The sequence below is a fragment of the Hylaeus anthracinus genome, unplaced genomic scaffold (assembly GCF_026225885.1).
Source record: "Hylaeus anthracinus isolate JK02 unplaced genomic scaffold, UHH_iyHylAnth1.0_haploid 5, whole genome shotgun sequence".
In the NCBI taxonomy this organism is placed as follows: domain Eukaryota; kingdom Metazoa; phylum Arthropoda; class Insecta; order Hymenoptera; family Colletidae; genus Hylaeus; species Hylaeus anthracinus.
In genome coordinates this window covers 10,601,825-10,624,018 of record NW_026535322.1, presented here as the reverse complement: position 1 = coordinate 10,624,018, position 22,194 = coordinate 10,601,825, and the positions used below count along the sequence as shown (strand labels likewise).

At 45.9% G+C, this 22,194-nt stretch overlaps 3 protein-coding genes, 1 long non-coding RNA gene and 1 other non-coding gene across 10 annotated transcripts in view; 3 read left to right on the top strand and 2 right to left on the bottom strand.

The window, feature by feature from the left end:
- Window positions 1–120: 120 nt before the first annotated feature.
- Window positions 121–2,206, top strand: LOC128895754 (40S ribosomal protein S4). Of its 3 annotated transcripts, none has more exons than XM_054158630.1 (6): window positions 121–227; window positions 681–939; window positions 1,179–1,276; window positions 1,362–1,533; window positions 1,613–1,742; window positions 2,027–2,206. In XM_054158630.1, the coding sequence occupies exons 1-6, from the start codon at window positions 225–227 to the stop codon at window positions 2,151–2,153; spliced, it is 789 nt and encodes a 262-aa protein (XP_054014605.1). In that variant the 5' UTR covers window positions 121–224; the 3' UTR covers window positions 2,154–2,206. The 3 variants fall into 3 exon arrangements, with proteins under 3 accessions (XP_054014605.1, XP_054014607.1, XP_054014606.1); XM_054158632.1 differs by lacking the exon at window positions 121–227 and adding an exon at window positions 375–392; XM_054158631.1 differs by lacking the exon at window positions 121–227 and adding an exon at window positions 543–560.
- LOC128896151 (small nucleolar RNA SNORA16B/SNORA16A family) lies at window positions 1,829–1,961 on the top strand. Its single transcript, XR_008461934.1, has one exon. It is a non-coding gene; the product is annotated as a small nucleolar RNA SNORA16B/SNORA16A family (small nucleolar RNA).
- A 143-nt stretch (window positions 2,207–2,349) lies between the features above and the next one.
- LOC128895748 (probable tubulin polyglutamylase TTLL2) lies at window positions 2,350–8,302 on the bottom strand. 4 transcript variants are annotated; one of them, XM_054158618.1, is made up of 10 exons: window positions 8,177–8,302; window positions 7,448–7,635; window positions 5,272–5,394; window positions 4,904–5,007; window positions 4,680–4,809; window positions 4,322–4,598; window positions 3,884–4,086; window positions 3,549–3,812; window positions 2,762–3,063; window positions 2,350–2,687 (listed from the first exon to the last, which is right to left on the bottom strand). In XM_054158618.1, exons 2-10 carry the CDS (start codon window positions 7,523–7,525, stop codon window positions 2,567–2,569), a joined length of 1,602 nt encoding a protein of 533 aa, XP_054014593.1. In that variant the 5' UTR covers window positions 7,526–7,635; window positions 8,177–8,302; the 3' UTR covers window positions 2,350–2,566. The 4 variants fall into 4 exon arrangements, with proteins under 4 accessions (XP_054014593.1, XP_054014592.1, XP_054014594.1 ...); XM_054158617.1 differs by lacking the exons at window positions 7,448–7,635; window positions 8,177–8,302 and having other exon boundaries at window positions 5,272–5,860; XM_054158619.1 differs by lacking the exons at window positions 2,762–3,063; window positions 7,448–7,635; window positions 8,177–8,302 and having other exon boundaries at window positions 5,272–5,860.
- On the top strand, window positions 4,838–9,660 carry LOC128895761 (uncharacterized). Its single transcript, XR_008461865.1, has 7 exons — window positions 4,838–5,071; window positions 5,170–5,404; window positions 5,859–7,752; window positions 7,843–7,917; window positions 8,036–8,166; window positions 8,296–8,705; window positions 8,776–9,660. It is a non-coding gene; the product is annotated as an uncharacterized LOC128895761 (long non-coding RNA).
- The window catches only part of LOC128895744 (uncharacterized), a 35,862-nt gene continuing 23,323 nt past the window's right edge, over window positions 9,656–22,194 (bottom strand). Inside the window, exons 12-16 of the mRNA XM_054158610.1 lie at window positions 14,494–18,298; window positions 13,227–13,413; window positions 13,043–13,163; window positions 12,833–12,948; window positions 9,656–12,073 (exon numbers count right to left, since the gene is read on the bottom strand). Of these exons, the coding sequence (XP_054014585.1) occupies window positions 11,996–12,073; window positions 12,833–12,948; window positions 13,043–13,163; window positions 13,227–13,413; window positions 14,494–18,298 (4,307 nt within the window). The 3' untranslated portion in view covers window positions 9,656–11,995. The remainder of the gene's footprint in view (window positions 12,074–12,832; window positions 12,949–13,042; window positions 13,164–13,226; window positions 13,414–14,493; window positions 18,299–22,194) is intronic.

Here is a 22,194-nt window from a genome sequence, read left to right as displayed (position 1 = left end):
AATGATAAAATAAGGAATTTTTATTAAATGAGGAATTAGTATAACGAATTTAATATAATTTAATAGAACTAAAAATTGATATTGTTACAAAAATAATAATTCGTAAAAGTCTGAATCGGTTGACAACATTTGGACGCCATTTTGACTGCAGTGGCGTCGCAAGGGATTTCCTGATGCTTTCAGCGACACCGCGAGTTCGTGCCTTTTCCGTTTAGAAAACCAAGATGGTAAGTTTGTCACGCGCTATCAACGCAAAATCCACTTACATCCGAGTTACAATGCGTCGATTCCGTTTAATATTCGATTGAAATGTAAACTACGAGAACCTAAGTGAATATTGACGCATATATGATCCTTTAAAGCCGTTTTACTTTTATCGAGACATAAAAATGGTTAGGTAGTGGCAGAACGTATCACTTTGTCATACATGTCTATGCATAACATGAACATTTGTTGACGTAATTCGTTTAGAAAGGTAAACGTCTCACGTAGCAGATGTTGATATTATATTTTCTTTAAAAACTGTAGTGTAATTAGTGAAATAAAAGAAAAAACAAATGGTAATCTAACCTCACAATTCAGTGCCGCGATGTAAAGTGAATCAGTTGATACCGTTGACATTGAGTAACTTTTTATCGAATATTTAATATATAACTGACTCAGTGTCAACATTTTTTTAGGCTCGAGGTCCAAAGAAGCATCTGAAGCGTCTCAATGCGCCCAAAGCATGGATGTTGGACAAATTGGGGGGTGTCTACGCTCCCCGTCCATCCACAGGACCTCACAAGCTCAGGGAATCCCTTCCACTTGTTATTTTCCTCCGTAACAGGTTGAAGTACGCCCTGACCAACTGCGAAGTAACGAAAATTGTTATGCAGCGTTTGATCAGAGTCGATGGCAAAGTTCGCACCGATCCCAACTATCCTGCTGGTTTTATGGGTAAGTTCATACATGTTATCGTGCCTTTCATGGGCCATATCGAAGCTGTGGTACCTTTCAAAAGAGATATCGCAGTCAAACATTGGCCAATATTAAAAGAAAGTTCTTTACTTTGGTCACAGATTGAGTAAAATATTCCTTCTGTATTACCCAGAAAGTGCACATCTCCGTATTTAATTAAATAAATACTCGTAAAATGTAATGTTGTACACGTTACTTAGTTTAATTTCTTGTTTCAGATGTCATTACTATTAAGAAAACTGGTGAATTCTTCCGATTGATTTATGATGTCAAGGGACGTTTCACTACTCACAGAATTACGGCAGAAGAAGCCAAGGTACTTGTTGTTGATACTTAAATTAAGCTTGAATTAAGATTGAAATACTTTCGATTCGACTAAGGAGTTAAATGTCTTTTTGCAGTACAAATTGTGCAAGGTGAAGCGCGTTCAAACTGGACCCAAGGGTATTCCATTCTTGGTAACACACGACGGTAGGACCATTCGTTATCCAGATCCTCTAATCAAGGTTAACGACACCATTCACTTGGACATAGCGACTAGCAAAATTTTGGATTCGATTCGATTCGATTCAGGTATATTATTTCTATACATAGTTCATTTATTTATATATATTTATAGGAAAGGCATGAGATGTTATTCCTTATCTTACAGGTAATCTATGCATGATTACCGGCGGAAGAAATTTAGGGCGTGTTGGTACGGTCGTCAGTCGGGAGCGTCATCCTGGATCTTTCGATATTTGCCACATTAAGGACTCTCAAGGACATACTTTTGCTACGAGGTACTTCCCATTGACAATTGTTTATTTATGTAACAAGTTACAGTCTATTTAAGATTTCGCAAAAGAAAGATTCGGTTAATTTCTATAGTGGCCATAATCGAAGCTATGATAATGCGTAACAATATTGTAGTCAAAAATTGGCCAAAATGAAATTCCTTCATATTGGTCACTGACCGCCTTCACATAGGCTTTTCAGTATTACCCATTTAGGAAACAAAAACGCATTAAAAATTGCTTAATCGCGTTGAATATTGTAAATATTATATCACGAATCGTTTGTTTAGGTTGAACAATGTATTTATCATCGGCAAGGGTACGAAGCCGTACATTAGTTTACCAAGAGACAAGGGAGTTAAGCTTTCGATTGCCGAAGAACGCGACAAGAGGTTAGCAGCGAAGGGAATGAATTAATGTACATTTTCAAGAAAACATTCAATAAACCGAGAACTTCTTGGTGAATAAAAGACATGCCGTCCTCACCTTCCCACCTTCGTCGTCAGCTATCTTCTCGCTGCACTCATCCCGAACACATTTAAATGACACAGAACAGCGAAACGATTCTGTCGTCGGAGTATTTAGCGTAATTACATTTAAAATATTTTTTGTTAACATCTATCTCGCTATCGAACGATTATTATTAACACTCTGGCTATTGAAACCGCACAGAGTGTGGATAAAAAATCAAATCGATGTAATTCGTGTAAACATGGCGATCCATTCAAATAACATTTGTAAAAATTGAATTGTCGAAGCGTATCGTGCCTAGTGGTTGCGTTAAAGACGAAGAAGAAAGTAGAACGGGCGAAAGACGAGGTATTCCACGATTATTTTCCTGGCAGCCATATTTCGGTATTCAGTTCCATTGCTTTTCGCAGCATAGCGTTGCATTGTTCGTCTCTGTATTTCTCGTTTTTCTTGTAAACTCCTTTGGCAGCTTTCAGATACCTATAAAAAGAAGAACGATAAATCGAACAATTGTCGTCCACGTTGGCTGAACGCGTTTAATCAAGGACCGCTACTTTTGTATACAAAGAACCGTGCTCTTGACGTCCTTCTCCAGGATCCGCGAAGACTCGGATATAGACGACGGGAGATACTCCGTCGCGTTGTCGTCGTTCGTTCGAGTCAGCGGATAAATACGGACCCATCCTCCCTCTTTCACGCACGGTGTGCTCCAGTTCTTCCCGTTGTCCCATACCGATGTTTTGTCATGATTCTCTGGATTGGTGCCGCGGAAACCGCGGGGAATGTACTTGTCCACTAACAGAGGATTGTAACGAGACCACGAATTCGAACAATCTTGCAGAGTTGATTGTCTCAGCTGATAATAGTATAACGTAGTTGCAAGATCGAAGAACACTGTTGGCTAATGTTCAGCGAGACGAGGTACTTTGTTGTTGAACGAAACGCGATGGCTGTGTTTCGAAGATGGGAAAGAAGAGCGATTTAAGAATTTACCCTCAGGGGCTGTAGTATGCGAATATGCAGCTACAGCACGGGTTTAGCGATCCCGAGGTACCCGAGCTATAAGGGGGTTAGCAGGTCCCCACAGATATGAGACACAACGAAATTATGATAAGCAGAATGGAAATAAGTAAGAAATATGCATTAGTGTAACAACTATGCATGTACAGTTAATCACTTCGAATCAATATAAGATACAGGAGATTCGTGCTTCTAGATATTGATAATCTTAAAAATGATTTAATTATTTGAAAGAATAATTGGTCTTGAAGTCACGCGATTCATCAGAGTACCTCGTCCTGCTGAACGAAGTATAACACAGAAGTATACATAGATACGTACAGCAGGTTGGAGTTCGGTGCACAGATGCAGAAAACCGTCGGTGTCCCGACCCGTCTTCGACTTCTTCTTCACGGTTCGACCCCTACAAAACTTGGAAGACACTTCTACCTCGTTGACGACTGGGCTCGTCGACCATATCGTGAAAAGGGAGAGTCCAGTGTTGCATACTGGAAGACCTAATAAATCGAACAAATCGTGCAGAAGGGGTTTCTTCACTTCTGAATCGATCTCGCAGTCGTTGCTCAACGCAGGGCTCAGATTGACCTGTTAGGAGGCCAGTCGTGTTAAGAGCGCATGGTTGTTTAGTTTTGCGCGAGATCAGATTATTTATTAACCTCGAGCAGCCACGGTTTCAGATTCTTGTCGATCAGCACGTCGAACCCGAAGAATTCGAAGCAATTGGAAGATTTCGGTATACCTGCTGCTTGGCTCAGTATCGTCAGGCTCACCAAACAGGCAATCCTCTGCCAGAGGAACCAGTCGAAGTAACCCGCCTGCTCGAAGTACCTTCTCAGTTGTTTGAACGTCCATTTGCAGCCTAGAAGACCCGTTATTAAGTTAGTATTAATTCTACACTATCGATCATTAATTTCAATACACCACCACACCTGTAACTTTTCTAAAGAAAAATGAACATAATTACTGGTTGCCATACATACATAAATGAGTCGAACTACCAAACTCTGCTCTCTGTACTAAAAAATTAGTTGGTAGCTTCGGTTCATGTGACTTTGTTTCTCAAGTGTATAAATTGTATCTCGTTTATTTCATACCAGAGCCGACGCGTTCCTTTTTCTCCGCGTATCCTGGACCCAATTTGTTCAAAGAGAAGTTGGTCAGGTGTCTGAAAGGATCGTTCAAGTGTTCCAAGGAGAACTTCTCCGTGGCGAATCGCGTCAAGCCTTCTTTGTACAAATATATAGTCAAAGGACGATACGAGGGCACGCACACGTACAGTCGCAGATCGAACTTGTAACCACCGATCAGAAGAGGATTCTCGATGTATCTCTGTACGATCGTCGTGTTATCGTACGTGAGGTCGCTTAGTTTCTGAAACATTCCGTTATGAATGATATTATAGAATAACGAAATATTTGTTTAATTTCCTTAAATGCGATACATTGCGCTTACACGAAACAGAAAGATCCCTCTTCCTTGGCTCTGGCCTACCGGCTTGCAAATCCAAACCCTGTCCTCCTCGCAACGGCTGCATTCCTCAGCCAGCTTCGTGTACTCCGAGGGCAAGTTGTATCCTGTAGGACTAACGCGACGCATTCCAGTTTTGATAACGATTAAACATTCGTTCTGGCGTCGATAAACGACGATAGTTTCAGAAGCGCCGTGTTAGACCATACCTGAAGTCGTAGATCGAGCCGTGCATCTTCTTCATGCACCTCAGGTGCCTGACAAGATTGTCCTTTCTGCAGATAGAGCTACCTTTTGGTATTCTATTGACAAACTGCGAAAATACTAGTTTCAGAATGTGATGGGCAGCGAGGAAACTATATTCCAAAGGAACTAATGTAACGATTTTTTTTATAGTTATTCAAGCAAATCAAACGTATCGTAGGACTCTATTTTCAATCCCTGTTTAACGCTTTCTTTTTATTTTTATTTGTAGAAGGTAACCATCTGGTAGAGAAATCCTGGTACACCCCGTGGGACGTGTTTTAAAGTTGGAAGTAAAGTTTTAGGCGAACGGAAGAACCGGATGCATTATTACCTGCCAGGGCAACGGCCTGTAATGGGGCGAAGGAAAACCCCCGGATCGCCACCATAAATTCCATCGATCTTTGAATACATTATTGTCGCCGCTGTATTCCCTCCAGCCGCGTTCCGTGCAAACCTGTGGAAAAGTATGCAAACGCTCGTCTACTTCCGCTTTCGAGCACGCTCGGGCGGGAACGTGCCTTTTATCATGCCAAAGGGATCGTCCTCGCACTATCCACACATAAAATAGTCGCGATACTTTAGATGTAGATTTAGGTGAAACTGCGTGCACGAAAATCTTCAGCCTCGTTAACGCGTTGACTGCCGTGTTACCCATATATGGACTTTTCACTAGGAATTTAAAAAACTTATTCCGAACACGAGGTGTTAAGGGACATGAATCTGGATAAGATTCCTGAATTTTGAATTCTTAGATTATATAGTTTCGAATGATTTCAAAGCGAAATTTCAGTCCCACAAAAGTATTCACAAAAATTAGTGTGGCTCTCAACGTGTTAAAGCTCTTCGAATAATTAAATACTCGAGAATGAATATTATTCTAGCATTTGCGTAGTTGATTATCATTCGATTGATTTGTAGATAAATGTGCACTGTTTACAAAGTAGAATGGGTCACCACGACCGTTTCAGGGCACGGCGAGCATGTAAACCAGTGGCATCGCAGTGTCGTCCAAGGGGCGGACGGTGGAGCAGTGTGTAGCGTAGCCGACTACCAGGCAGGCAGCTCGGGTTCGAATCTCGGCCGTCCGCCTCAGTTTTTCAAGGTATAAAAGCTATCGGAAGCCTGTGGCTTAAATTTGAGAAGTAATGAAAAGATTAAGATAATAAAAACAGAGATGTTATGGAAAAAGAAAAGGTACACGATAAGTGCAATAGTCGAAAATGTACATGCACTCCTGAATTTTAGACTCAGGCGTCGTTTAAATTCTAAATATTACGCATTCCACGGTTGGCGAAGTTTGTATCGCGCACGCGAAAATAGTGGAGAACGCCTTTGATTTATTTGTCGTGTTATTAGAGCATTAGGAATGGCTGCCGGCGATATATTAAAACCGAGCCAAGGCCTCTAATTACAATTACATCCGACTGCGCGTCCCTTTCTCGCTGTTACCGGTAGCCTACTTTTATTATTCGGCTCTACAATGGAGCGATTTCTTACAACTTCGTAATCGATCCGCGGCGAAAGGACGTCGACACCATTTACACCCCCGTTACCACAATCCAGAATCGTTTCGTCTCGCTATTGATAGTACGAGAAGAGGAAATTGAATCGCAGCCGCGGCTCGATCGAATGTTTCTTGAATCGACGAGACGTTCTTTCGCTGCACAACTCGAACAATGAATCCTGCTCTAATAATAAACGATCGACTGGGTTTGGCGTCGCGTTAGCTCGGTCTCCTTACCCAGAATCTTCGACGGCATCGTTTTTGCGCAACCCTACGCTCCGGCGACCGAAAATCTAGACTCCGGGGCTAGACTGGTGCACTATTTATATTGAAATAATTTTTTGTTATCCAAACGATGCCCACCCTTGTCTCAGAGTCACAATTATAGAGGGTTCGCGAGGAGGAAATGATTGCATAACGAAAACGACGCTACGGCTTGGCGTAATGCTACCACCAAGAATCTCTTATCGAGGAAGCTAGCGATTCGTACAAGGAAAACGGTTCTGTTAACCCTTTATAGGACAGAACACCCTGGGCATCTTTTTCTTCCACTTTTTCTTGTGGATGAGCGTAGAAACTTACAAGTACAAAATTTCCGCCCCTTCGTGGTAACGAGTATCGGTGACCTATAAAGGGTTAATGCGATGGACGACGACTCTATTCTTCGCCCTTTTATTATTGCGTGTGGCCAATTGTTAATAGCCCCCGCTGGTGGTTCTAAAAGTGGTGCACGCAAAAGCGCGTCGCATCCCGTCAGCCTCGGCAGGTATGCACGTGCCTACGTACACCGTGCGTACCTTGAAAAGTATTCAGTTCAAGGTCACGGCTAAGTTTGTAACCGTGCCGAACAAACACCGAGCGACATAAAACCGTGACGTAACGTATCCAACGTTCGCGTACACCCTACGGCAAAGGTTCTCTCTAAATTTGGAATTTTCATCGCCGAAACGTTTTCACAGTCGGACGCGCTTTCGATTTTCCGTTTTGTTTAACGATATTGTACCTGTATGAGGAGATGCGGTCCTGCACCATTGTCGTTAAGTCTGAACACGAAGGGTCCATCCAAGTACTTCACTGCCATACCGGAACATTGTACTCAAGCGGGAGACGGGAAGACAATTTTAACAGATCATGACGCAACTCGATGGGGATTCTTCTTTTTCGAAGAACAGAGGAAACGGGGGTGCTCGTCTGGAAATGAACGTCGAATTGTCAGCGTGGCTAGTTGAAATATTCGAGCCAGATGCGGAGACCAGGATTATGCAACGTTTCAAGTTTTATGAGAAGATATAAAAGAAGAATCAAAAGGTATCTTAATTAAAAACTCGTGTATGAATGTTACGCTACCATTTGCGTAGTTGACTATCATTCAATTAATTCATTTTTTCTTAATATTAGGCATGATTCGCTATCTCACAACATGGAGGAACATAAACTTGAGTGGAGACCAAGGGTGGAAGACTATAAAACGTTGTAAGTTTTATAAAAGAAGAAACAAAGTGTATCTTAATTAAATACTCGAGTACGAATATTATTCTAGCATTTGTGTACTTGATTAGCATAGATTGACTCGTTTATTTCTTAATTTTAGGTATATATTTACTATCTCGCAACGTGCAGGAAGATAAACTTGAGTGTAGGCCAATGTTTAAATGTAAACCGTAAATGTGAACAGTATGCATCACTTTCTTCGATAACAAGACCACGCAATTGTAAATATAAGTACGCTCACCTTGTACGGATACAGTGTAGTCCTCTATCTTGCCATGTGTCGAGACTTTTCATTCATAAAAGCACGGTGTATCGAGGATCGACGAATTCAGGCCTTAGTATTCGTATTACTGTTCAAAGGATCTCATCCTGAGTAGTCTTCAGCGGCCAGTGAAATCCTTCAGCGAGGGCTGGTCGTTCGTCGAGCCGACATGCTCCGCGAGCAGCCTTTGGCATTCAAATATTTCAACGGAACCGCATGCAGGCGGGACGGAATCCCAATTTCCACTGGGTGCACCCGCCACGTTTCGGTCTACGCAATCGCTTTGACCTGCTCGCAGGTGCGCAGGTTGCTCGTATGCCGGATTCCTCGACGCTGCTACAGCTTTTATGGGCTTTCGGTGGACACCGCGACACCGCAAGGACACCGGAAGTCTACCAGGTCGCGGCTCTGCGAAAGAATTCCGCTGATAACCGCTCGCGCTGATCGTTATCCTCGACACGCGACCCTTAGCTTGCGGTTCAGACTAGTCCAATAATTAAATACTCCAGTATGAATCTTATTCTTGCATTTCCATAGTTGGCTATCGTTTGATTTATTCGTTTTTTTCTTAATTTTAGGTGTATCTATCTCACGACATGGAGGAAGATAAACTTGAGCGTAGACCAAGGCTATGCAGTGTTTTAAGTTTTATATAAAAAGAATCAAAGAGTATCACGCTGGCAGAATGATACCAAATAATCTAGTAAACGTAGGTGAAATGATCAGGCCCGCTTGGCTGCCCGACTAAAGGAAAGTGTCAGGTGCTGACGGGTCAAGTTCAAGCTTCTCACGCGTGTTGGGGATCACGATTTCGAATTGAAACCTCGAACAGGGTCGTTCTTTTTCCCCTCTCTTTTATATTAGCAGCTTTTCATCTACGTCAAGACTCGATGTCAGATATTTCCTTTCCTTTTTTGACCTTTGTGCGTAGAAAACTTCCTTCGACGCTTTATCATGGAGTTCCGTTCTAGTCGAAACAGTGTTGCTTCTCGGAATCTATTTCCTCTGGCAGGGTATTAATAGATATACGTTCATTGAAGTCTGCTGCGATGACGTGTGTATTTGTTGCAAAAAGGCCCGTCAGAAAAATGTCTCGCGTGTCTGGCTTCGGAGGAAGGAGGTACCGCAAGGTTACTTAAACGACAAATCGATGAGACGTCCCATCAGCGGAGGAGCTACTTCCTCGTTAGAAATGGTTTCTGACCTAGCCCTCGACGTGTCACGAATTCCTCTCGCGCGTTGTCTCAGCCCTTTACCTTCAAGAAAGCGATTTTAGGAGGTCAGAAACGTCGACTAATATCGAGAAGCTCCTTTGTTTCCCACCTCGTCTCGTGACTCCCTTCGCGCTGCGATTTTGGACTTTCGCCATCGGCGTTCTGCTGTTTCTGATGCGACGATACGTAATTACTTACCACCGCGAAGAAGGAGGGAAGCATCGAGGAAAATATCAGAGATCAATGAATCTTAGATGAACATTTTATTTTATTGTAAGCAACACGTAACACGGATACAGAGGCTCGTGCGGTGCTCAGCCAGCAGTCGACCCAATTAACAATAATCACAAATCGCGCTCATTCGTGCTCGCCAAGCGGACGTATCGAGGGTTTCGAGATACCCGGTACCCCTGGCATCGAGATCGACGCCCCCGATCGATACCAAACGCGGTTCCTTACGCACTAAAATTTCGCAACTATTTCTTAGACGTCCTTCTACTTCAGCTACTGTCTGACACGAGCCCGCGATGATGGCACAGAAATCGGTAACCTTGTCTAAAAATTATATGGCAACTGCTATCAAGTGCGAGTCCCTCGATCCTCGAAGCCGATCTTTTTGCTTTCGCTAGGTTCCTCTCGCGTGTCCTGGGAACCTTGAATCGGGAAACGGGTCGAACGATTAAACAACAGAAGGAAGTTGATCCATGCTGTCTCGAAGAACGGTTCGCGCGGATGATTTACGACGCGACTCGCATGCACGAGGATCCCTAGCTTCGCTCCCCGGCTCGATAAAGGTAACAAGTGTCCCCCCACGATCGCGAATCAGGTATCCGTCAATTAACGATCATCTAGACCAGTTCCTCCATTTACGAAATAAGTGGGTCGTTGGCAATCCATTATTCAAACGAATAGCGCGCCATTACTTGCTTCTCGGTAGCGCAAACCGAAGAATAACACGCTCACTGTCCCTCGACCTAGGTCAAGCACAGTTGTGGATGGGCCAGGATAGTCTTGACGGTCATCTTTCTTTTTCAGGACTGTGAACGTGTCGAGAAGTTAATGGTCAGTCGTACTACATGCTCCGGGCCTTCTAGAAGCTTATTCGGTACCAGAGAACCTTCTTCCGGTCCTCCGAGTGTCTTCCCGGACTGCAGTTGTTGAATGTCAAAACCAGGACGTCTCCGAGTCGAAACGCAGTGCAATCTGAATCGTGGGGGGTCGACATTTTCGTGACGACGCGCCAGGATCCACCTTGAGAGCAGGAAATATGTGATAATGCTGGTAATACTAATTGCTCGGATGACCTTTGCGTGATCCGACCCGGGGAGATGCTCGTCGGTCGTATCGTTGCAGAATTTTCTGCGGCAACGATTTTACGAGGTATTCGGGTCCCCTGGGGATCGCGGAATGTCAACACCCCAGGGGAGCTTCCCTGACTCTGCGGAAGTCCTTGAGATTTTCATCCTTTACCCTAGAGGACTGGCTTTTAATTCGACTGCGTTTCAATTCCTTCGGAGGCGTTAGGTAATTCAAAAATAAATGGCGGTGCTCCGAGTTGCACGCTTTCGTCAATTTTTGTACGCATCATACGCAAGACCGTGCTGGTAGACTACGATTCTTTGTGGCAGAAACGAAAGAGAAATGTTTAGAGAAATTGCCGAGACGATGGCTGACTCCGAACTTATTCGTTTTATTCAACGTCTTTATTGCACAAAGCCAGTGGCGTTACACGTGTAAGGTAAACATTCGTTAAACAAATTGCGACGTACGCAAAGGCGTAAATGAGATGGCGTTTCAAAACCATAGCTTCGTCGAATGTGAACCCTGCGAAAACCAATCTATTCCGATCGGAACCCCATTGTTTCGAACGAGTTATGAATATTCAGTGTTAGTACGCGTTAATCTGCCATTTATTTCTGAACTATCTACTAGTTTCTCGAAATTAATTATCGGATAGCCTGAGTCGGAGGACGACTTAGCTTCGATTCGACGCCGCTTCGTGGCGTTCCGTCCGTCGTCATAGAAGAAGTCCTAGAGATGCCCTCTTCCAAATTCTTTATTATAAATATTCGAATCTAGTTCGACTCGAATAGATCAAGACTAGCAAGTTCGATAAAACTTTACCGATTGATTTCACGAATTAATTTTTTATAGAACATTCTTGAAAGGACAGATCTTCCTTGACGACTTCGATGAACCCCGCGGTGCGAAATAATCGAGGAAGTACGATCAAATCCATCGAATTAGCGTATTCGTTCAGTGTATTCTATCAGCGTATTCGTTCGTAATAAATACGTTCGTCGATCGTCCTATGATTAGAATTCAGCGAGTGGTCTCGCTGTGTTAGTTCCGTAACGGTGTCGTCGACCGATACGATACAAGAAGAGCAAGAAATGATCACGGTAAAGTACAATTCGTGCAGAAAGAATTCGTGCCCTTAAAGCTAATATTCGCGTCTTGTCCGCGACTTTCTTCTTCTTTTTTTTTGTCGTTTTTCCCTCTATTTTCTGGTATCCCCCCTCCCCTCCCATGAATCCCAGTTATCCCTTTTCCTTTCGTGCGTTAGGGTCGTGACGGGTGGACATTAACGCGCATGATTTTTGCAGAACGGACGTCCTCCCTTCGCGTAGAAGCTCTGGCCCTCGAGGTTCTTCTTGCACATCTGAAACACGGTCGACGGAATCGTTAATTAACGAACGTTAAAGGATTTAATTATTTAACGCGTTGGAACGAAATTAAATCTGGATAGGATTCGTGAATTCGGCAGGTTTAAGAAATTAGATGCTACGACAAATGTTAACCCTTTCCACTCGAGGCCTTTTTTCCGGTATCTACCAGCAACTCGAGATGCTTTCTTAGCATTCTATTGCCACGAATGCTAAGCTTAGATTGACTTCGAGGATGAGAACTATAATTTGAGATTTATTGACACTTCGAGTTCCAAAGAAATTAAACCTAAACAAACATTATTGCTGGTTGGTTTACTGCGTCGAACCTAGCGGTGACCGAGAGTCACCTCTCGAGTGCAAAGGGTTAAATTATCTAATCTTCAAGAGTCTCGAGACACAATTTTCCATTTGTACAAATATTCACGAGCTTTAGCTTGGCAGCTACCGCGTTGAAACGAGTAAGTCTGGATCATTGGGAAAATTGTTTCGAGTTCCTTTCGAGTATCTCGGTTTTAATTTCTTGGTAAACTGCGGCAGACTTGGAATTCCGAGTTTAATAGGCACGGCGATTAAGATATCGTGAAGCGACTTTAAACCGTTCTGAAAATGTCACGCGGTCGAAACAACTGCGGCAATTTGGCCAACTGGCGTACAAGGAACTTGGGTAGTAATTGACAATCCGTTTCTTTGACTTTCTTAGCGGCGAAATCGATCGGTTTATTTCGAGAAGCGTTCTCGCACTAATTGCGTACCGTGCAGTTGAAACATTGACTGTGGTAATTATTGTTCAGGGCCTCTACCCAACGATCTCCAGCTTCGACTGGGAATCCGCACGCGAAACACTTGGTCGTGAACAGCTCGTGCCAATCTGCGCCAAAAATAAGAAAGATATTAAACACATTTGCGTGCTTTTATTCGCAGACTTGAAAAAAAAGGGGAGTCGAGGAGAACGTTGAACCGACCAGCTTCACAGTAGGGCAGTCCCTCTTCGAGGAAGAACGGGCTGTTGCCGAAGAGCTTGCCGCAATATGAACATTTGAAGCATTCAGGGTGGAAATGCTTTCCAATCGCGGTCAAACAATCCTGAAACGTCGAACGATTAGTTCGGGTCTATGGATCTGTCGATCCTAGGTAGTTTAAACTTACGCCTTTGATCTTGTTGTTGCATTTGTTGCAGGACGGCGCGATGAAGCGTTCGAAACAGTACTCGCAATAGAGCTGGCCCTTCTCTTCCACGAATCCTATGTCCTGAAGCGGTCGACGGCATTGGGTGTTGACGCAGACGAAGTGGTCGGGGCACCAAATTTGTCCCAAGGCGGTGATGAAGGGCCCCCTGAATTATTCCAACGATTACTCGTCGAATTCGTGTCGCGAAGATGATATTATCGAACGCGCGAACAAGCAGAACAAAGCGACAAGAAACGACAAGAGACATTCTGAAGGCAGACATTCTGAATTTTTCTTTCACCTATTCGAATATAGAACTTGTATTAAATAGCGTGACTATGGAATTGAAAATCTTTTCGCCTGTTAGTCGACTATATTACGAACCTTGTGCACTGTTTGTCGTTTTTACAGCAGACTGGTTTTATGACGAGACCGTTCGACTTGCGATTAGTACTTTCTCCGTTAGCTGTTAACATCGTGCAAAGTAAACACTGTTAATCACGTCGGTGCACAATCGTTACAGTTGCTACTGGCTTGGGTAAAACAAAAACAATGAATTAATATCGTACCCGCTTGCGGGTCGTAAGGTTACCATCCGCGGAGAGGACAACGCCATTTCGCCGTAATGTAAGCGCAATAAATATATTCTGATACTTTATTCGTAGAAAACAATTGCAATTAAGCACACTTTATTCACAGAAAACAATTCATTTCAGTTGGGGCTGTCGCCATAGAAATTCACGAGAAAGAAGAAAAACTTAAAAAAAAAAAACTTGCAGGATGCTGAATGAAAAACGAAGGCGGTTGGTACAAGAGTATACTTGGCTCTGATAAGTAAACTCCTCACCTTGGTAACCCTACGGTTTGGTAACCCTACGATGTTCACAAAAAGCTACGAAAAACATGACTCCTCGACATTGAGAAGATCACGTGGTGATCTTCCAGTGTGCAAGGTTACTGGCAAAAATGGCAAAAAATCAATAAGATTTTTCAATCGTTGGAACATAGGAGAGGGATGCCACCGAAACGGTCCGAACACATAACGGGCTGGAGGATCAAGCGCACGCAGGGGTGGACAAAAACGCAACGCGAGTAAAGCGACTCGAGGTCAGGGAGAACGGCGGCGAGCGGAAGTAGAGCGTCGTAGGTGCAACGTACACTGGACGATAGGTGCAACGTGCACTGAAATACAAACGCAAACAAACAAACAAACCGAACACCGATGAACGAGCAACGGGGCGAGTACCTGACGTAAGAGTTGCAATGGGCGCAGAGGGGTACCCTAGATCCCGGTCCACCAGCTTGGTTTAGGACTCCCCTTCCGCGTTTAGGCGCGCTGCTGCCGGCGAATGTTCCGTTCTTCGACCCTGGACCACCGAGGCCACCGACTCCGGTACCTAGATCCGGGTGGGATGACAAATTTGGTGGGTCTACTAAACTCTGGGTATTGCTAGAGGGGGAACAGTGGACACCGTCCTGGCAGTTATTCTGGGTCTCGCATCGACTCCCGGATTGACAGCGGGTGTTGGTCGAACATTTACCTGACTGGCAGCGGGTTTGGGTGGAACAGTAACTTTGGGTCTTGCAGCAGTAGCTACTTGTCTCGCAACTGCTCTGCGTCTGAGATTGAGCTTGAGCTTGAGCTGGGGGTTTGTACAATTGAACGGTGGGGCTGAGGGTCTTTTGGCCTGTCTTGGCGGTCAATCGCGCGAGCTGCCCACTCAGGTTAGTGCGAGGCTTGTGGATAGGCTCGAAGGAGCTTCTGCATTGAGGAGCTGGAGCTGGAGCTGGAGCTGGAGCTGGAGCTGGAGTTGGAGTTGGATCGGTATCCTCGAACGGGAAAGGGATCTGAGGAAAGGGAAGTCCTTTCGTCTTGGGGCAAATTCCTCCTGGTTTGCTACAGGGCGCGACGCATACGGAACCATCTTCGCACGGTGACACGCAAATTCCGGAAGTCGGACAGTTGGACGGTAGCTCGATGTCGCAAGCGGATTCGCGGCCGCAGCGTCCCGAGGGTTGACCACAGGTTCCCGTCTGCATGCCGAAACAAGGTGAGACGCACACACCGGACCGATCGGGGGTTGACATAACGCAGACGCCTGATCTTTGGCAGCAGGGCTTGACGCCCTCGCAAGGCACCACCACTACCCCAGCTTTAGTACCCTGATCGGAGACAGCCTTGCAAGGTAGCACGGTCACGCCGGTGTCTGGACACGATTTGGAAGCCGGAGGTGCTCCGTAGCTGACGTGACGCACTTCTGTGGAGCTGCTGTACACCGGTTGCGGCGGGAACTCCGGTTGGGAGCCCATAGGACAGGGCAGCGAAGGCTTGCAGGTTGGGCTGGTTCTCCCTATAGCGCATACGCTCTTATTTTCTCTCATCTCTCCTCGCTCAGGTAACGGCTTCGTCGGAGCTCTTCTCTCGCACCTTTCAAAATCTTCTACCACTTCCAGGGACTTCTTCACCACGGACTGCTTCCCCTGGTTCGTCTCTTCGCTGGTCATGCACCGTTTCTCCTGGTACTGAGCGTGAATAGCATCCGTCGGACCCTGACCTGGATCGTCGGTTTGTTTCTCATCGAAATCCACCGTTTTGGTGGCCGCGTACTCGGCGTGCTTATGCCCGTCGTCCGTGTCCTCGTCCACTTTGTAAGAAACGCTCTTTTTCGTAGGGAAGTGCACGGAGCTCCGCTTGGGAGGGGGATCGTCCCTGATTCTGGGAGCGTGGGCCTTCACATAGCAAGAAGGAGGCTCCGGCGGTCCTTGAGCCGGGGATTTGGACCTCCCTGGAGTCGGTGTTGGCGTTCTGCTGGCAGGTTGGTACGTCTGACTTTCGACAGCCCCTCGCCTCATGGCTACCAAGTGCTTTTGATAAGAAGGTATGGTGTCCGGCTTCTTCAAGGTAGCCGTTATACATTTATTGCTAGGGGTTTGAGGTCGAGACCTCACCGGCGACGCCGAGGCGTCTCTGTCACGAAGACGAAAGTCTGGCGGCGGAGTGGGCAGTGGTCTAGGTCCGCTAGGCTTCGGAGAGGGCGCCGGTTTAGGTCTAGGCTCTCCAAAGAGAATATCAGCGGGTGGACATATCCTCTCTCCTTGAATTACAGGTGTATCCGAACGACTGCAGATCTTCTGGTCCTCGGGGCCTATCTCGCGACTGAGGGGTGTGTAAGGACGTTCCGGAGCGATCATCAGGGCCTGTTGGAACGGGGAGATGGGTCTGATGTCCTGCGGCGGCGGTTTGGGTCGACATCTGTGGTCCAAGTATATAGTCTCTTCCGTGTACACTTCTTTCACGCTGGAAGACGTGCTGCAAGGCGTGAAGGGTCGATCAGGTGCGGTCGTGAGAGCGTTCACCATCTCAGACTTCCACTCTTTAGGGGTGGAGTTCTGAATGGCGGAATGGGGTATAGGTTTAGGCCCGCTATCCGTTTGCTTGACGAACTGAACGTGCTTCTTGTTGGTCTCCATGATCTCCTGAGGCGGAGGGTACTTGGAGCACACTCGTCGCTCTTTAGGAGCCTGCTGTTCCCGGAGGCTCTGGTGGACCTCCACCTGCTCCCTCAGACTCTTCCTACGCTCGTCCTCGATGTCCATCTTCCGGACGCGCTCCTGGACCAGCACTTCTTCCGTGATCTCTTCGTAAGTCTCCTTGATGAGCTTCTTGCTTCCAGGAGTGTCGCCCTCCGCCTCCGTGACCCTCTCCTCGCGAACGACGGTTCTCCCCAGGGGCTGTTCGTGAACTTCCTCCACGACCTCTTCCTCGAAGGTCACGTGCTTGCTGCTACGTTCCTCCTCCTCTTGTCTCCTTCGTTCCTCTTCGAGCCGTCTCTGCCACTTCTCCTCTTCCTCGCGTCTCTTCCTCTCTTCCTCTTCCTGCTTCCGCCTCTCCTCCTCCTCCGCCTCTCGTTTCTGCTCCTCCTCTTCCTGCTTGGCCCTCTCCAGCATCTGCTGGACGTCCACCGCCGACGTGACCACCTCCGCGGACTCCACCACGGTCTTCTCCTCCGTGGTCTCCTCCGTCCTCTCTTGGACTTGCGTGTCCACTCGCGTGGCGCTCGTCCTGGTGTAGCATTCCTCTGTGGCCTCCTCCGTCACCATAGGAGTACTTGGCCGCGCCGGGGACGGAATCTTCTCTACAGTCTTCTCGAAGGTCATCTTCTTCTTCACGTGCATCCCGTCGACGTCCTCCTCCGTGGTCTCGGTGATGAGGTCATGCTCGCCACCGATCCCTTTGTCGTCGCTGTCCTCTTCGGCGATCTCCTCAGCCGATCTCAAGTCTGTCACCTCTTTATCGATCTCGGTCACCTCCTCCCTCGTCTCCTCCTGCTTGATCGTGTGCTGGACCGGCAGGGGTGGCTTGTCGCAAATCGTTTGCTCCCGTCGACAGACCGTCGAGTGAAACGAGCGATGCTCCTCCCTGAACGGCTGGTTCCTCTCGCATATCCGTTCGCGTTGGCAGATCTCCTTCTGATGGAACTTCTTGCACACCTTGGGCTGCTCGACCCCGTAGCTCTGCTCGTAGAGGCTACCACCCGTCGTGACGGTGGCGGTCCACGGCTTTGGCACCGGTTGAACGATCCTGGTGGGCGTCAACGATCTCCTGACGCTGTCGGTGGAGCTGGGCCTCGAGGTGATCTCGCTCCTCGACTGTCTGTCGCTGGACTCCACCAGCTCCACCTTCCTGTACACGGGACCTGGACAACTCACGCGATCCATCGGGTCCTCGTCGTACCGATAATACTGTCCAGTTGCCCTTTCTACCTCGAGGTCAACACTCTCGCACCTCTTCCTCGTCAAGGCCCTCTCGCAGGCCTCGATGCAGGCTTTCTTCTCCTTCACCGCCTGTCTGCTTCTTTTATCGAGCACCGGGTTCGGGTCGATGTACAGAGGACTCGCTGTGGGGTACGTGACCTCCTCGATAGGCTTCGGCGGCGGCCAGTTGAGGCTCTTCTCTTTCACCGATTTAGGACGACGCTCGGTCTTCTCGGTCTTCGTCTCCTCGATGAGCTCGTAATAATAGGACTTTTCGTGGGTTTCCGTCGAGTTTTCTGGGATGGTGTTTTCGGGGGATCGTTTCGAGGATCGAGGTGATTCGGATGGACGTTCGAAGGTCGCGACAACGGGCGAACGAGTAACAGAACGTACAAGACACACACGAAACAGTTTGTAAGGCATGCGTTTGACAACGTAGGTGAAAGGTTTTGGGGCGTGTTAGAAAGAACGAAAAAAAAAAACAAAGAAATCAGCGGTAAGTAAGAAGCACATTGAGCGGCGCGTGCCCGCCATCCGTCGAGTCTATGTTCATTGGTGTTCAAGTTCTTGGCAATTTGTCTCTCTTTTTGCAGAATGGCGGACACGTCCAGGATGCTAAATAAAAAAGAAAGCGCAACTTAAGAGCGAAAGAAAGCTGATAACGGCAGCTATCGCCACGAAGGTGTGCGAGGTGCGATCCGAGGAGATGCGAGACTTGGTGGGATGTGCTGTCTATATCGAAACCTGTGTTTGTATAGACTTCAACTCTTTGATCTACGATTTACTGCATAATTAGATATAAAATTCTTTACGCTCTTTCATACGACCTGTCTGACTCGTATTCTTCGTGTTCGACTCAAATTCTATACCACGAGTCTCACACGTTGTTAGAGGTTAAAGGGTTCATAGTGAACTTTAACCCTTCATTTACTAGCGGGACTTATAAGTCAATTTACTCATGGTAATTAATTGAACGCTTTGAAACCTATTATGAGTTTCAAGTCCACTTCTATGAAGGTCGTTTTTAATTATTGAATGGCAGCACAAGCTTTTCTGCTTTTGGAAGCTTGTTAGAGACAACTCTATAAGATGATATAAGACCAAGATGAACGCCTAGATTTTAAAAACTTTTGAGAAATTCAGTAAATAAAGTGTTAAACCTTTCGGTACTGAGCTGGCCGCGGTTATATGTTCGTCGCTCGAGAAAGTTTTCTACAATAGTGGTTGAACCATTCATAGAAGTCTCGAGTGTGATTGACGCTAAACTTTTGTAACGCATACTATAGAAAGTAATCGTACCCGTTTCGTGGTTGACACCTGTGGCAGTAGTACCGAAAGGGTTAGAGGACAGAGATTAAATATCGAATTCTGTATGAAATAAGATAAATTGATATTAATCGCAACAGGTTCGGACTGCAGCCGTCACTTGGAGACTCAACGATGGTCTCCACAGCGGAAGAGCTCATCTTCCAAGATCATGGAATGTATTGTGCGATAGCTTCTACTTCAATTTTTACAAAACATCAACAAGGCGAGTGACGATGTTAACAACAGCTTTCCGTATCTTATTCCGTAATGACATCGTCATATTTTCCGCAGCCCTCGACCCCTTCGATCGCACCCGGTACACGTCCGTGGTTGACGGACGGCGCACGAATTAAAAGGTAAAAAAAGCCAAAGCGCGAGATTGATGCTGTTGATGTCAACGAGCGTGGCAAGTGAGCAGTCGCACGTCTCGAGATCGTCGGGGCTCATCTCGAACCGCGCTCCGTCGGCTGGAAAAATTGTCTACGAGTTCGAAGATCAACCGCAGTTCTGGACGATCATAAAAAAAAAACAAGGGCCACGAATTCCGATCGTCTTTAAAAATTCTTTTTCTCTTTTTCAATTTGCTGATTAGCACCACGGCCCTCGAGTTCCCCCTCGAGGAGCTTCGAAACGAAAGCCAAGGTGACAACATAGTTAAAAAACGATTTGTTTTAACTTCAGAGGATTTGTAACGACGTGTGTGTGCGCACGTGACATGAAGTTGGAGAAAGGAACAACATGTATCGAGCGAAGAGCTTGCTCGGCTTAACTGTCGCTTTATTTATTCTTTTTTTATCGTAATTGCATTTTAAACTCTTTAACACTTGTATCGAGGAAACAATCGTCGACGTTCACGATGGGGTCTACGATCTTGAAGAGCTCGCGATTCGTTACCCGGAGTTGACAAAGAGGGAGGCTCGTTCGGATCGGACGATCCAACGAGGCTCGGTTCGAATCGCGATACGGTTCGAGATCGCAAAGTAGCAATCGTGAATGCTATAATAATTATTCGTATTGAATCGGAACTGTTCGATTCGGCTGTCAGCACAAGGACGACGACGGCGCAGCTGAGAGCTACCGATTCATGCGAATGTGAGGGAGAAAGGTCTGGGTTTCGGGTTGAAAGATGAACCGGCTGAAAAAAGATAAGAAAAGAAAAAATTATGTCCAGGAAGGAGGAGGCGCGATTACGAATGGCTTTTAATCGAGCCACGAGAATCCGTGGTTATCGATCTAACCGTCACAGGTGTCGCGCGCTTTCGTGTTTACGCGAGAAAGAAAAGAATAAAAAAAAAAAAAAATAAATAAATGAAAATAAAAAACCAAAGAAAAAATTCCGTTTGAAAAACAAACACGTAGATGTATTTTTATCCGAGAGTCTTCGTTGTTACGTAAGATCTTTCTCTCTATGCAGACTCGACTCAATCATTCGCTATTCGGGTCTCGACTCTATCGTCCTAGTTTCGTTTAGGTCGGTCCACGTCGTCGCTTAACACATCAACGATACTAATTAACGTCGATGCGCGTCGCTCACTTCCTAATGAAGGTCAAACGCGAATCGAAATGATCGTAATGCAATGTCAGATGACGTTTCTTCTTCCGTTGTTTTCACTAATTTTAATTTAATATCCGCAGAACCCGCCGTCGTCGCCGTGTGAACGACGAGGGGATGAACGACAAGTTTTTCAAGAGCTCGCGAGCGACTGGAGCGCTCTTGCGGCGATCGTCGAGCGACCCTTCGATCACCGATGGACGACGGAACGATAGATGAACGGGGCTGCGAGAATAGATGAGAAAAGAGAATGTAATATGCGATGGGGGTAAGCCAAATGGGGCGCGTTATTAGCCAAAGCTCGAAACTCGGTCAACAGGCTCGATTTTGATCGGCGTACCTCTGAAGGGCGTACTTTTTGGCTTTGGCAGGGCGGAGGAGAGACCTATTTGCAACAGTCGAAGAGCATAGTTCAGGCCAAGGATAAATCAGACGGTTTACCCGCCCGTTAGGATTACACGATCGACCAGAGATCGTTCATCCAGATACGAACGAGAAAATCGTGCTTGTCGTCGGTAATTTATTACGACCACGATTTCCGGTTTTCGTTTCCCTGATAACGTCTAACCCCTCGGTCGTGACATACCAATGGCGTGCCTCTCGTAATTACCGTCGGTATGCTCGCGCGTCGCGACGACGGAATTTCGTGCACGTTACGGACCGAAGTAAACACCTAGGGGGTACATACTTCAGAATTGCATTCGGTATCGCGTGTGACGCACAATATGCTTGTACGAGGAAGGAAATTTCAATTTTTCAAGTGTACGGGGTATTGCAAAATTAACTATCCGATAAATCAGATACATCACATTAACGCGTTGACTGCTAAATTGTTCGTAAAAATTTATATGAGCTTTGTTTCTATATAACTGAAATTCATTTTTGTTGAATTTAAACTAGTAGTAGATTTATTTTCTTTAATATCTCGTCTTCAGAATGAATTTATTTGATTTCTTAATGAAGAGTCCCGTCGCCCATATATCGCGGCAATCAACGTGTTAAGTAAAAGAGTAATAAATCTTACGAGTATTAATTTCTATAAATGTTAATATAATTTCGGTACACCCCGTGCACTTACAATTTTAATATTTCGTGCCTTACATAACGGCATCCATACCGAAGACCCAATATCAACGAATGCTTGTTCAAGACTCAATTATTTATAGAACAAGAAAGGAGTTACCTTTCCCTATAAATAATAGACTTAATTTAAGAAGAGCATCCGACAACAGCTATTGTTAATTTCCTTTCTTCGCCGCGCAGGGATTCTTGCGATTCCTCTCGACTTCCGTCTGGCTCGAAAAAGCTAACCGTTGCATAATCCGTTCGCAA

What these genes read in the sequence shown, in the direction of transcription:
- LOC128895748 (XM_054158617.1), bottom strand. Translation starts at nt 5,595, where the DNA reads ATGGGTAACACGGCAGTCAACGCGTTAACGAGGCTGAAGATTTTCGTG. An exon ending in AAAGGAACGCGTCGGCTCTG is followed by an intron (nt 4,087 to 4,321) that starts GTATGAAATAAA and finishes CGGGTCTTCTAG; the next exon opens with GCTGCAAATGGACGTTCAAA. An exon ending in ACGGTTCTTTGTATACAAAA is followed by an intron (nt 2,688 to 2,761) that starts GTAGCGGTCCTT and finishes TTCTTTTTATAG; the next exon opens with GTATCTGAAAGCTGCCAAAG.
- LOC128895754 (XM_054158630.1), top strand. An exon ending in CTATCCTGCTGGTTTTATGG is followed by an intron (nt 940 to 1,178) that starts GTAAGTTCATAC and finishes TTCTTGTTTCAG; the next exon opens with ATGTCATTACTATTAAGAAA. An exon ending in TTACGGCAGAAGAAGCCAAG is followed by an intron (nt 1,277 to 1,361) that starts GTACTTGTTGTT and finishes GTCTTTTTGCAG; the next exon opens with TACAAATTGTGCAAGGTGAA.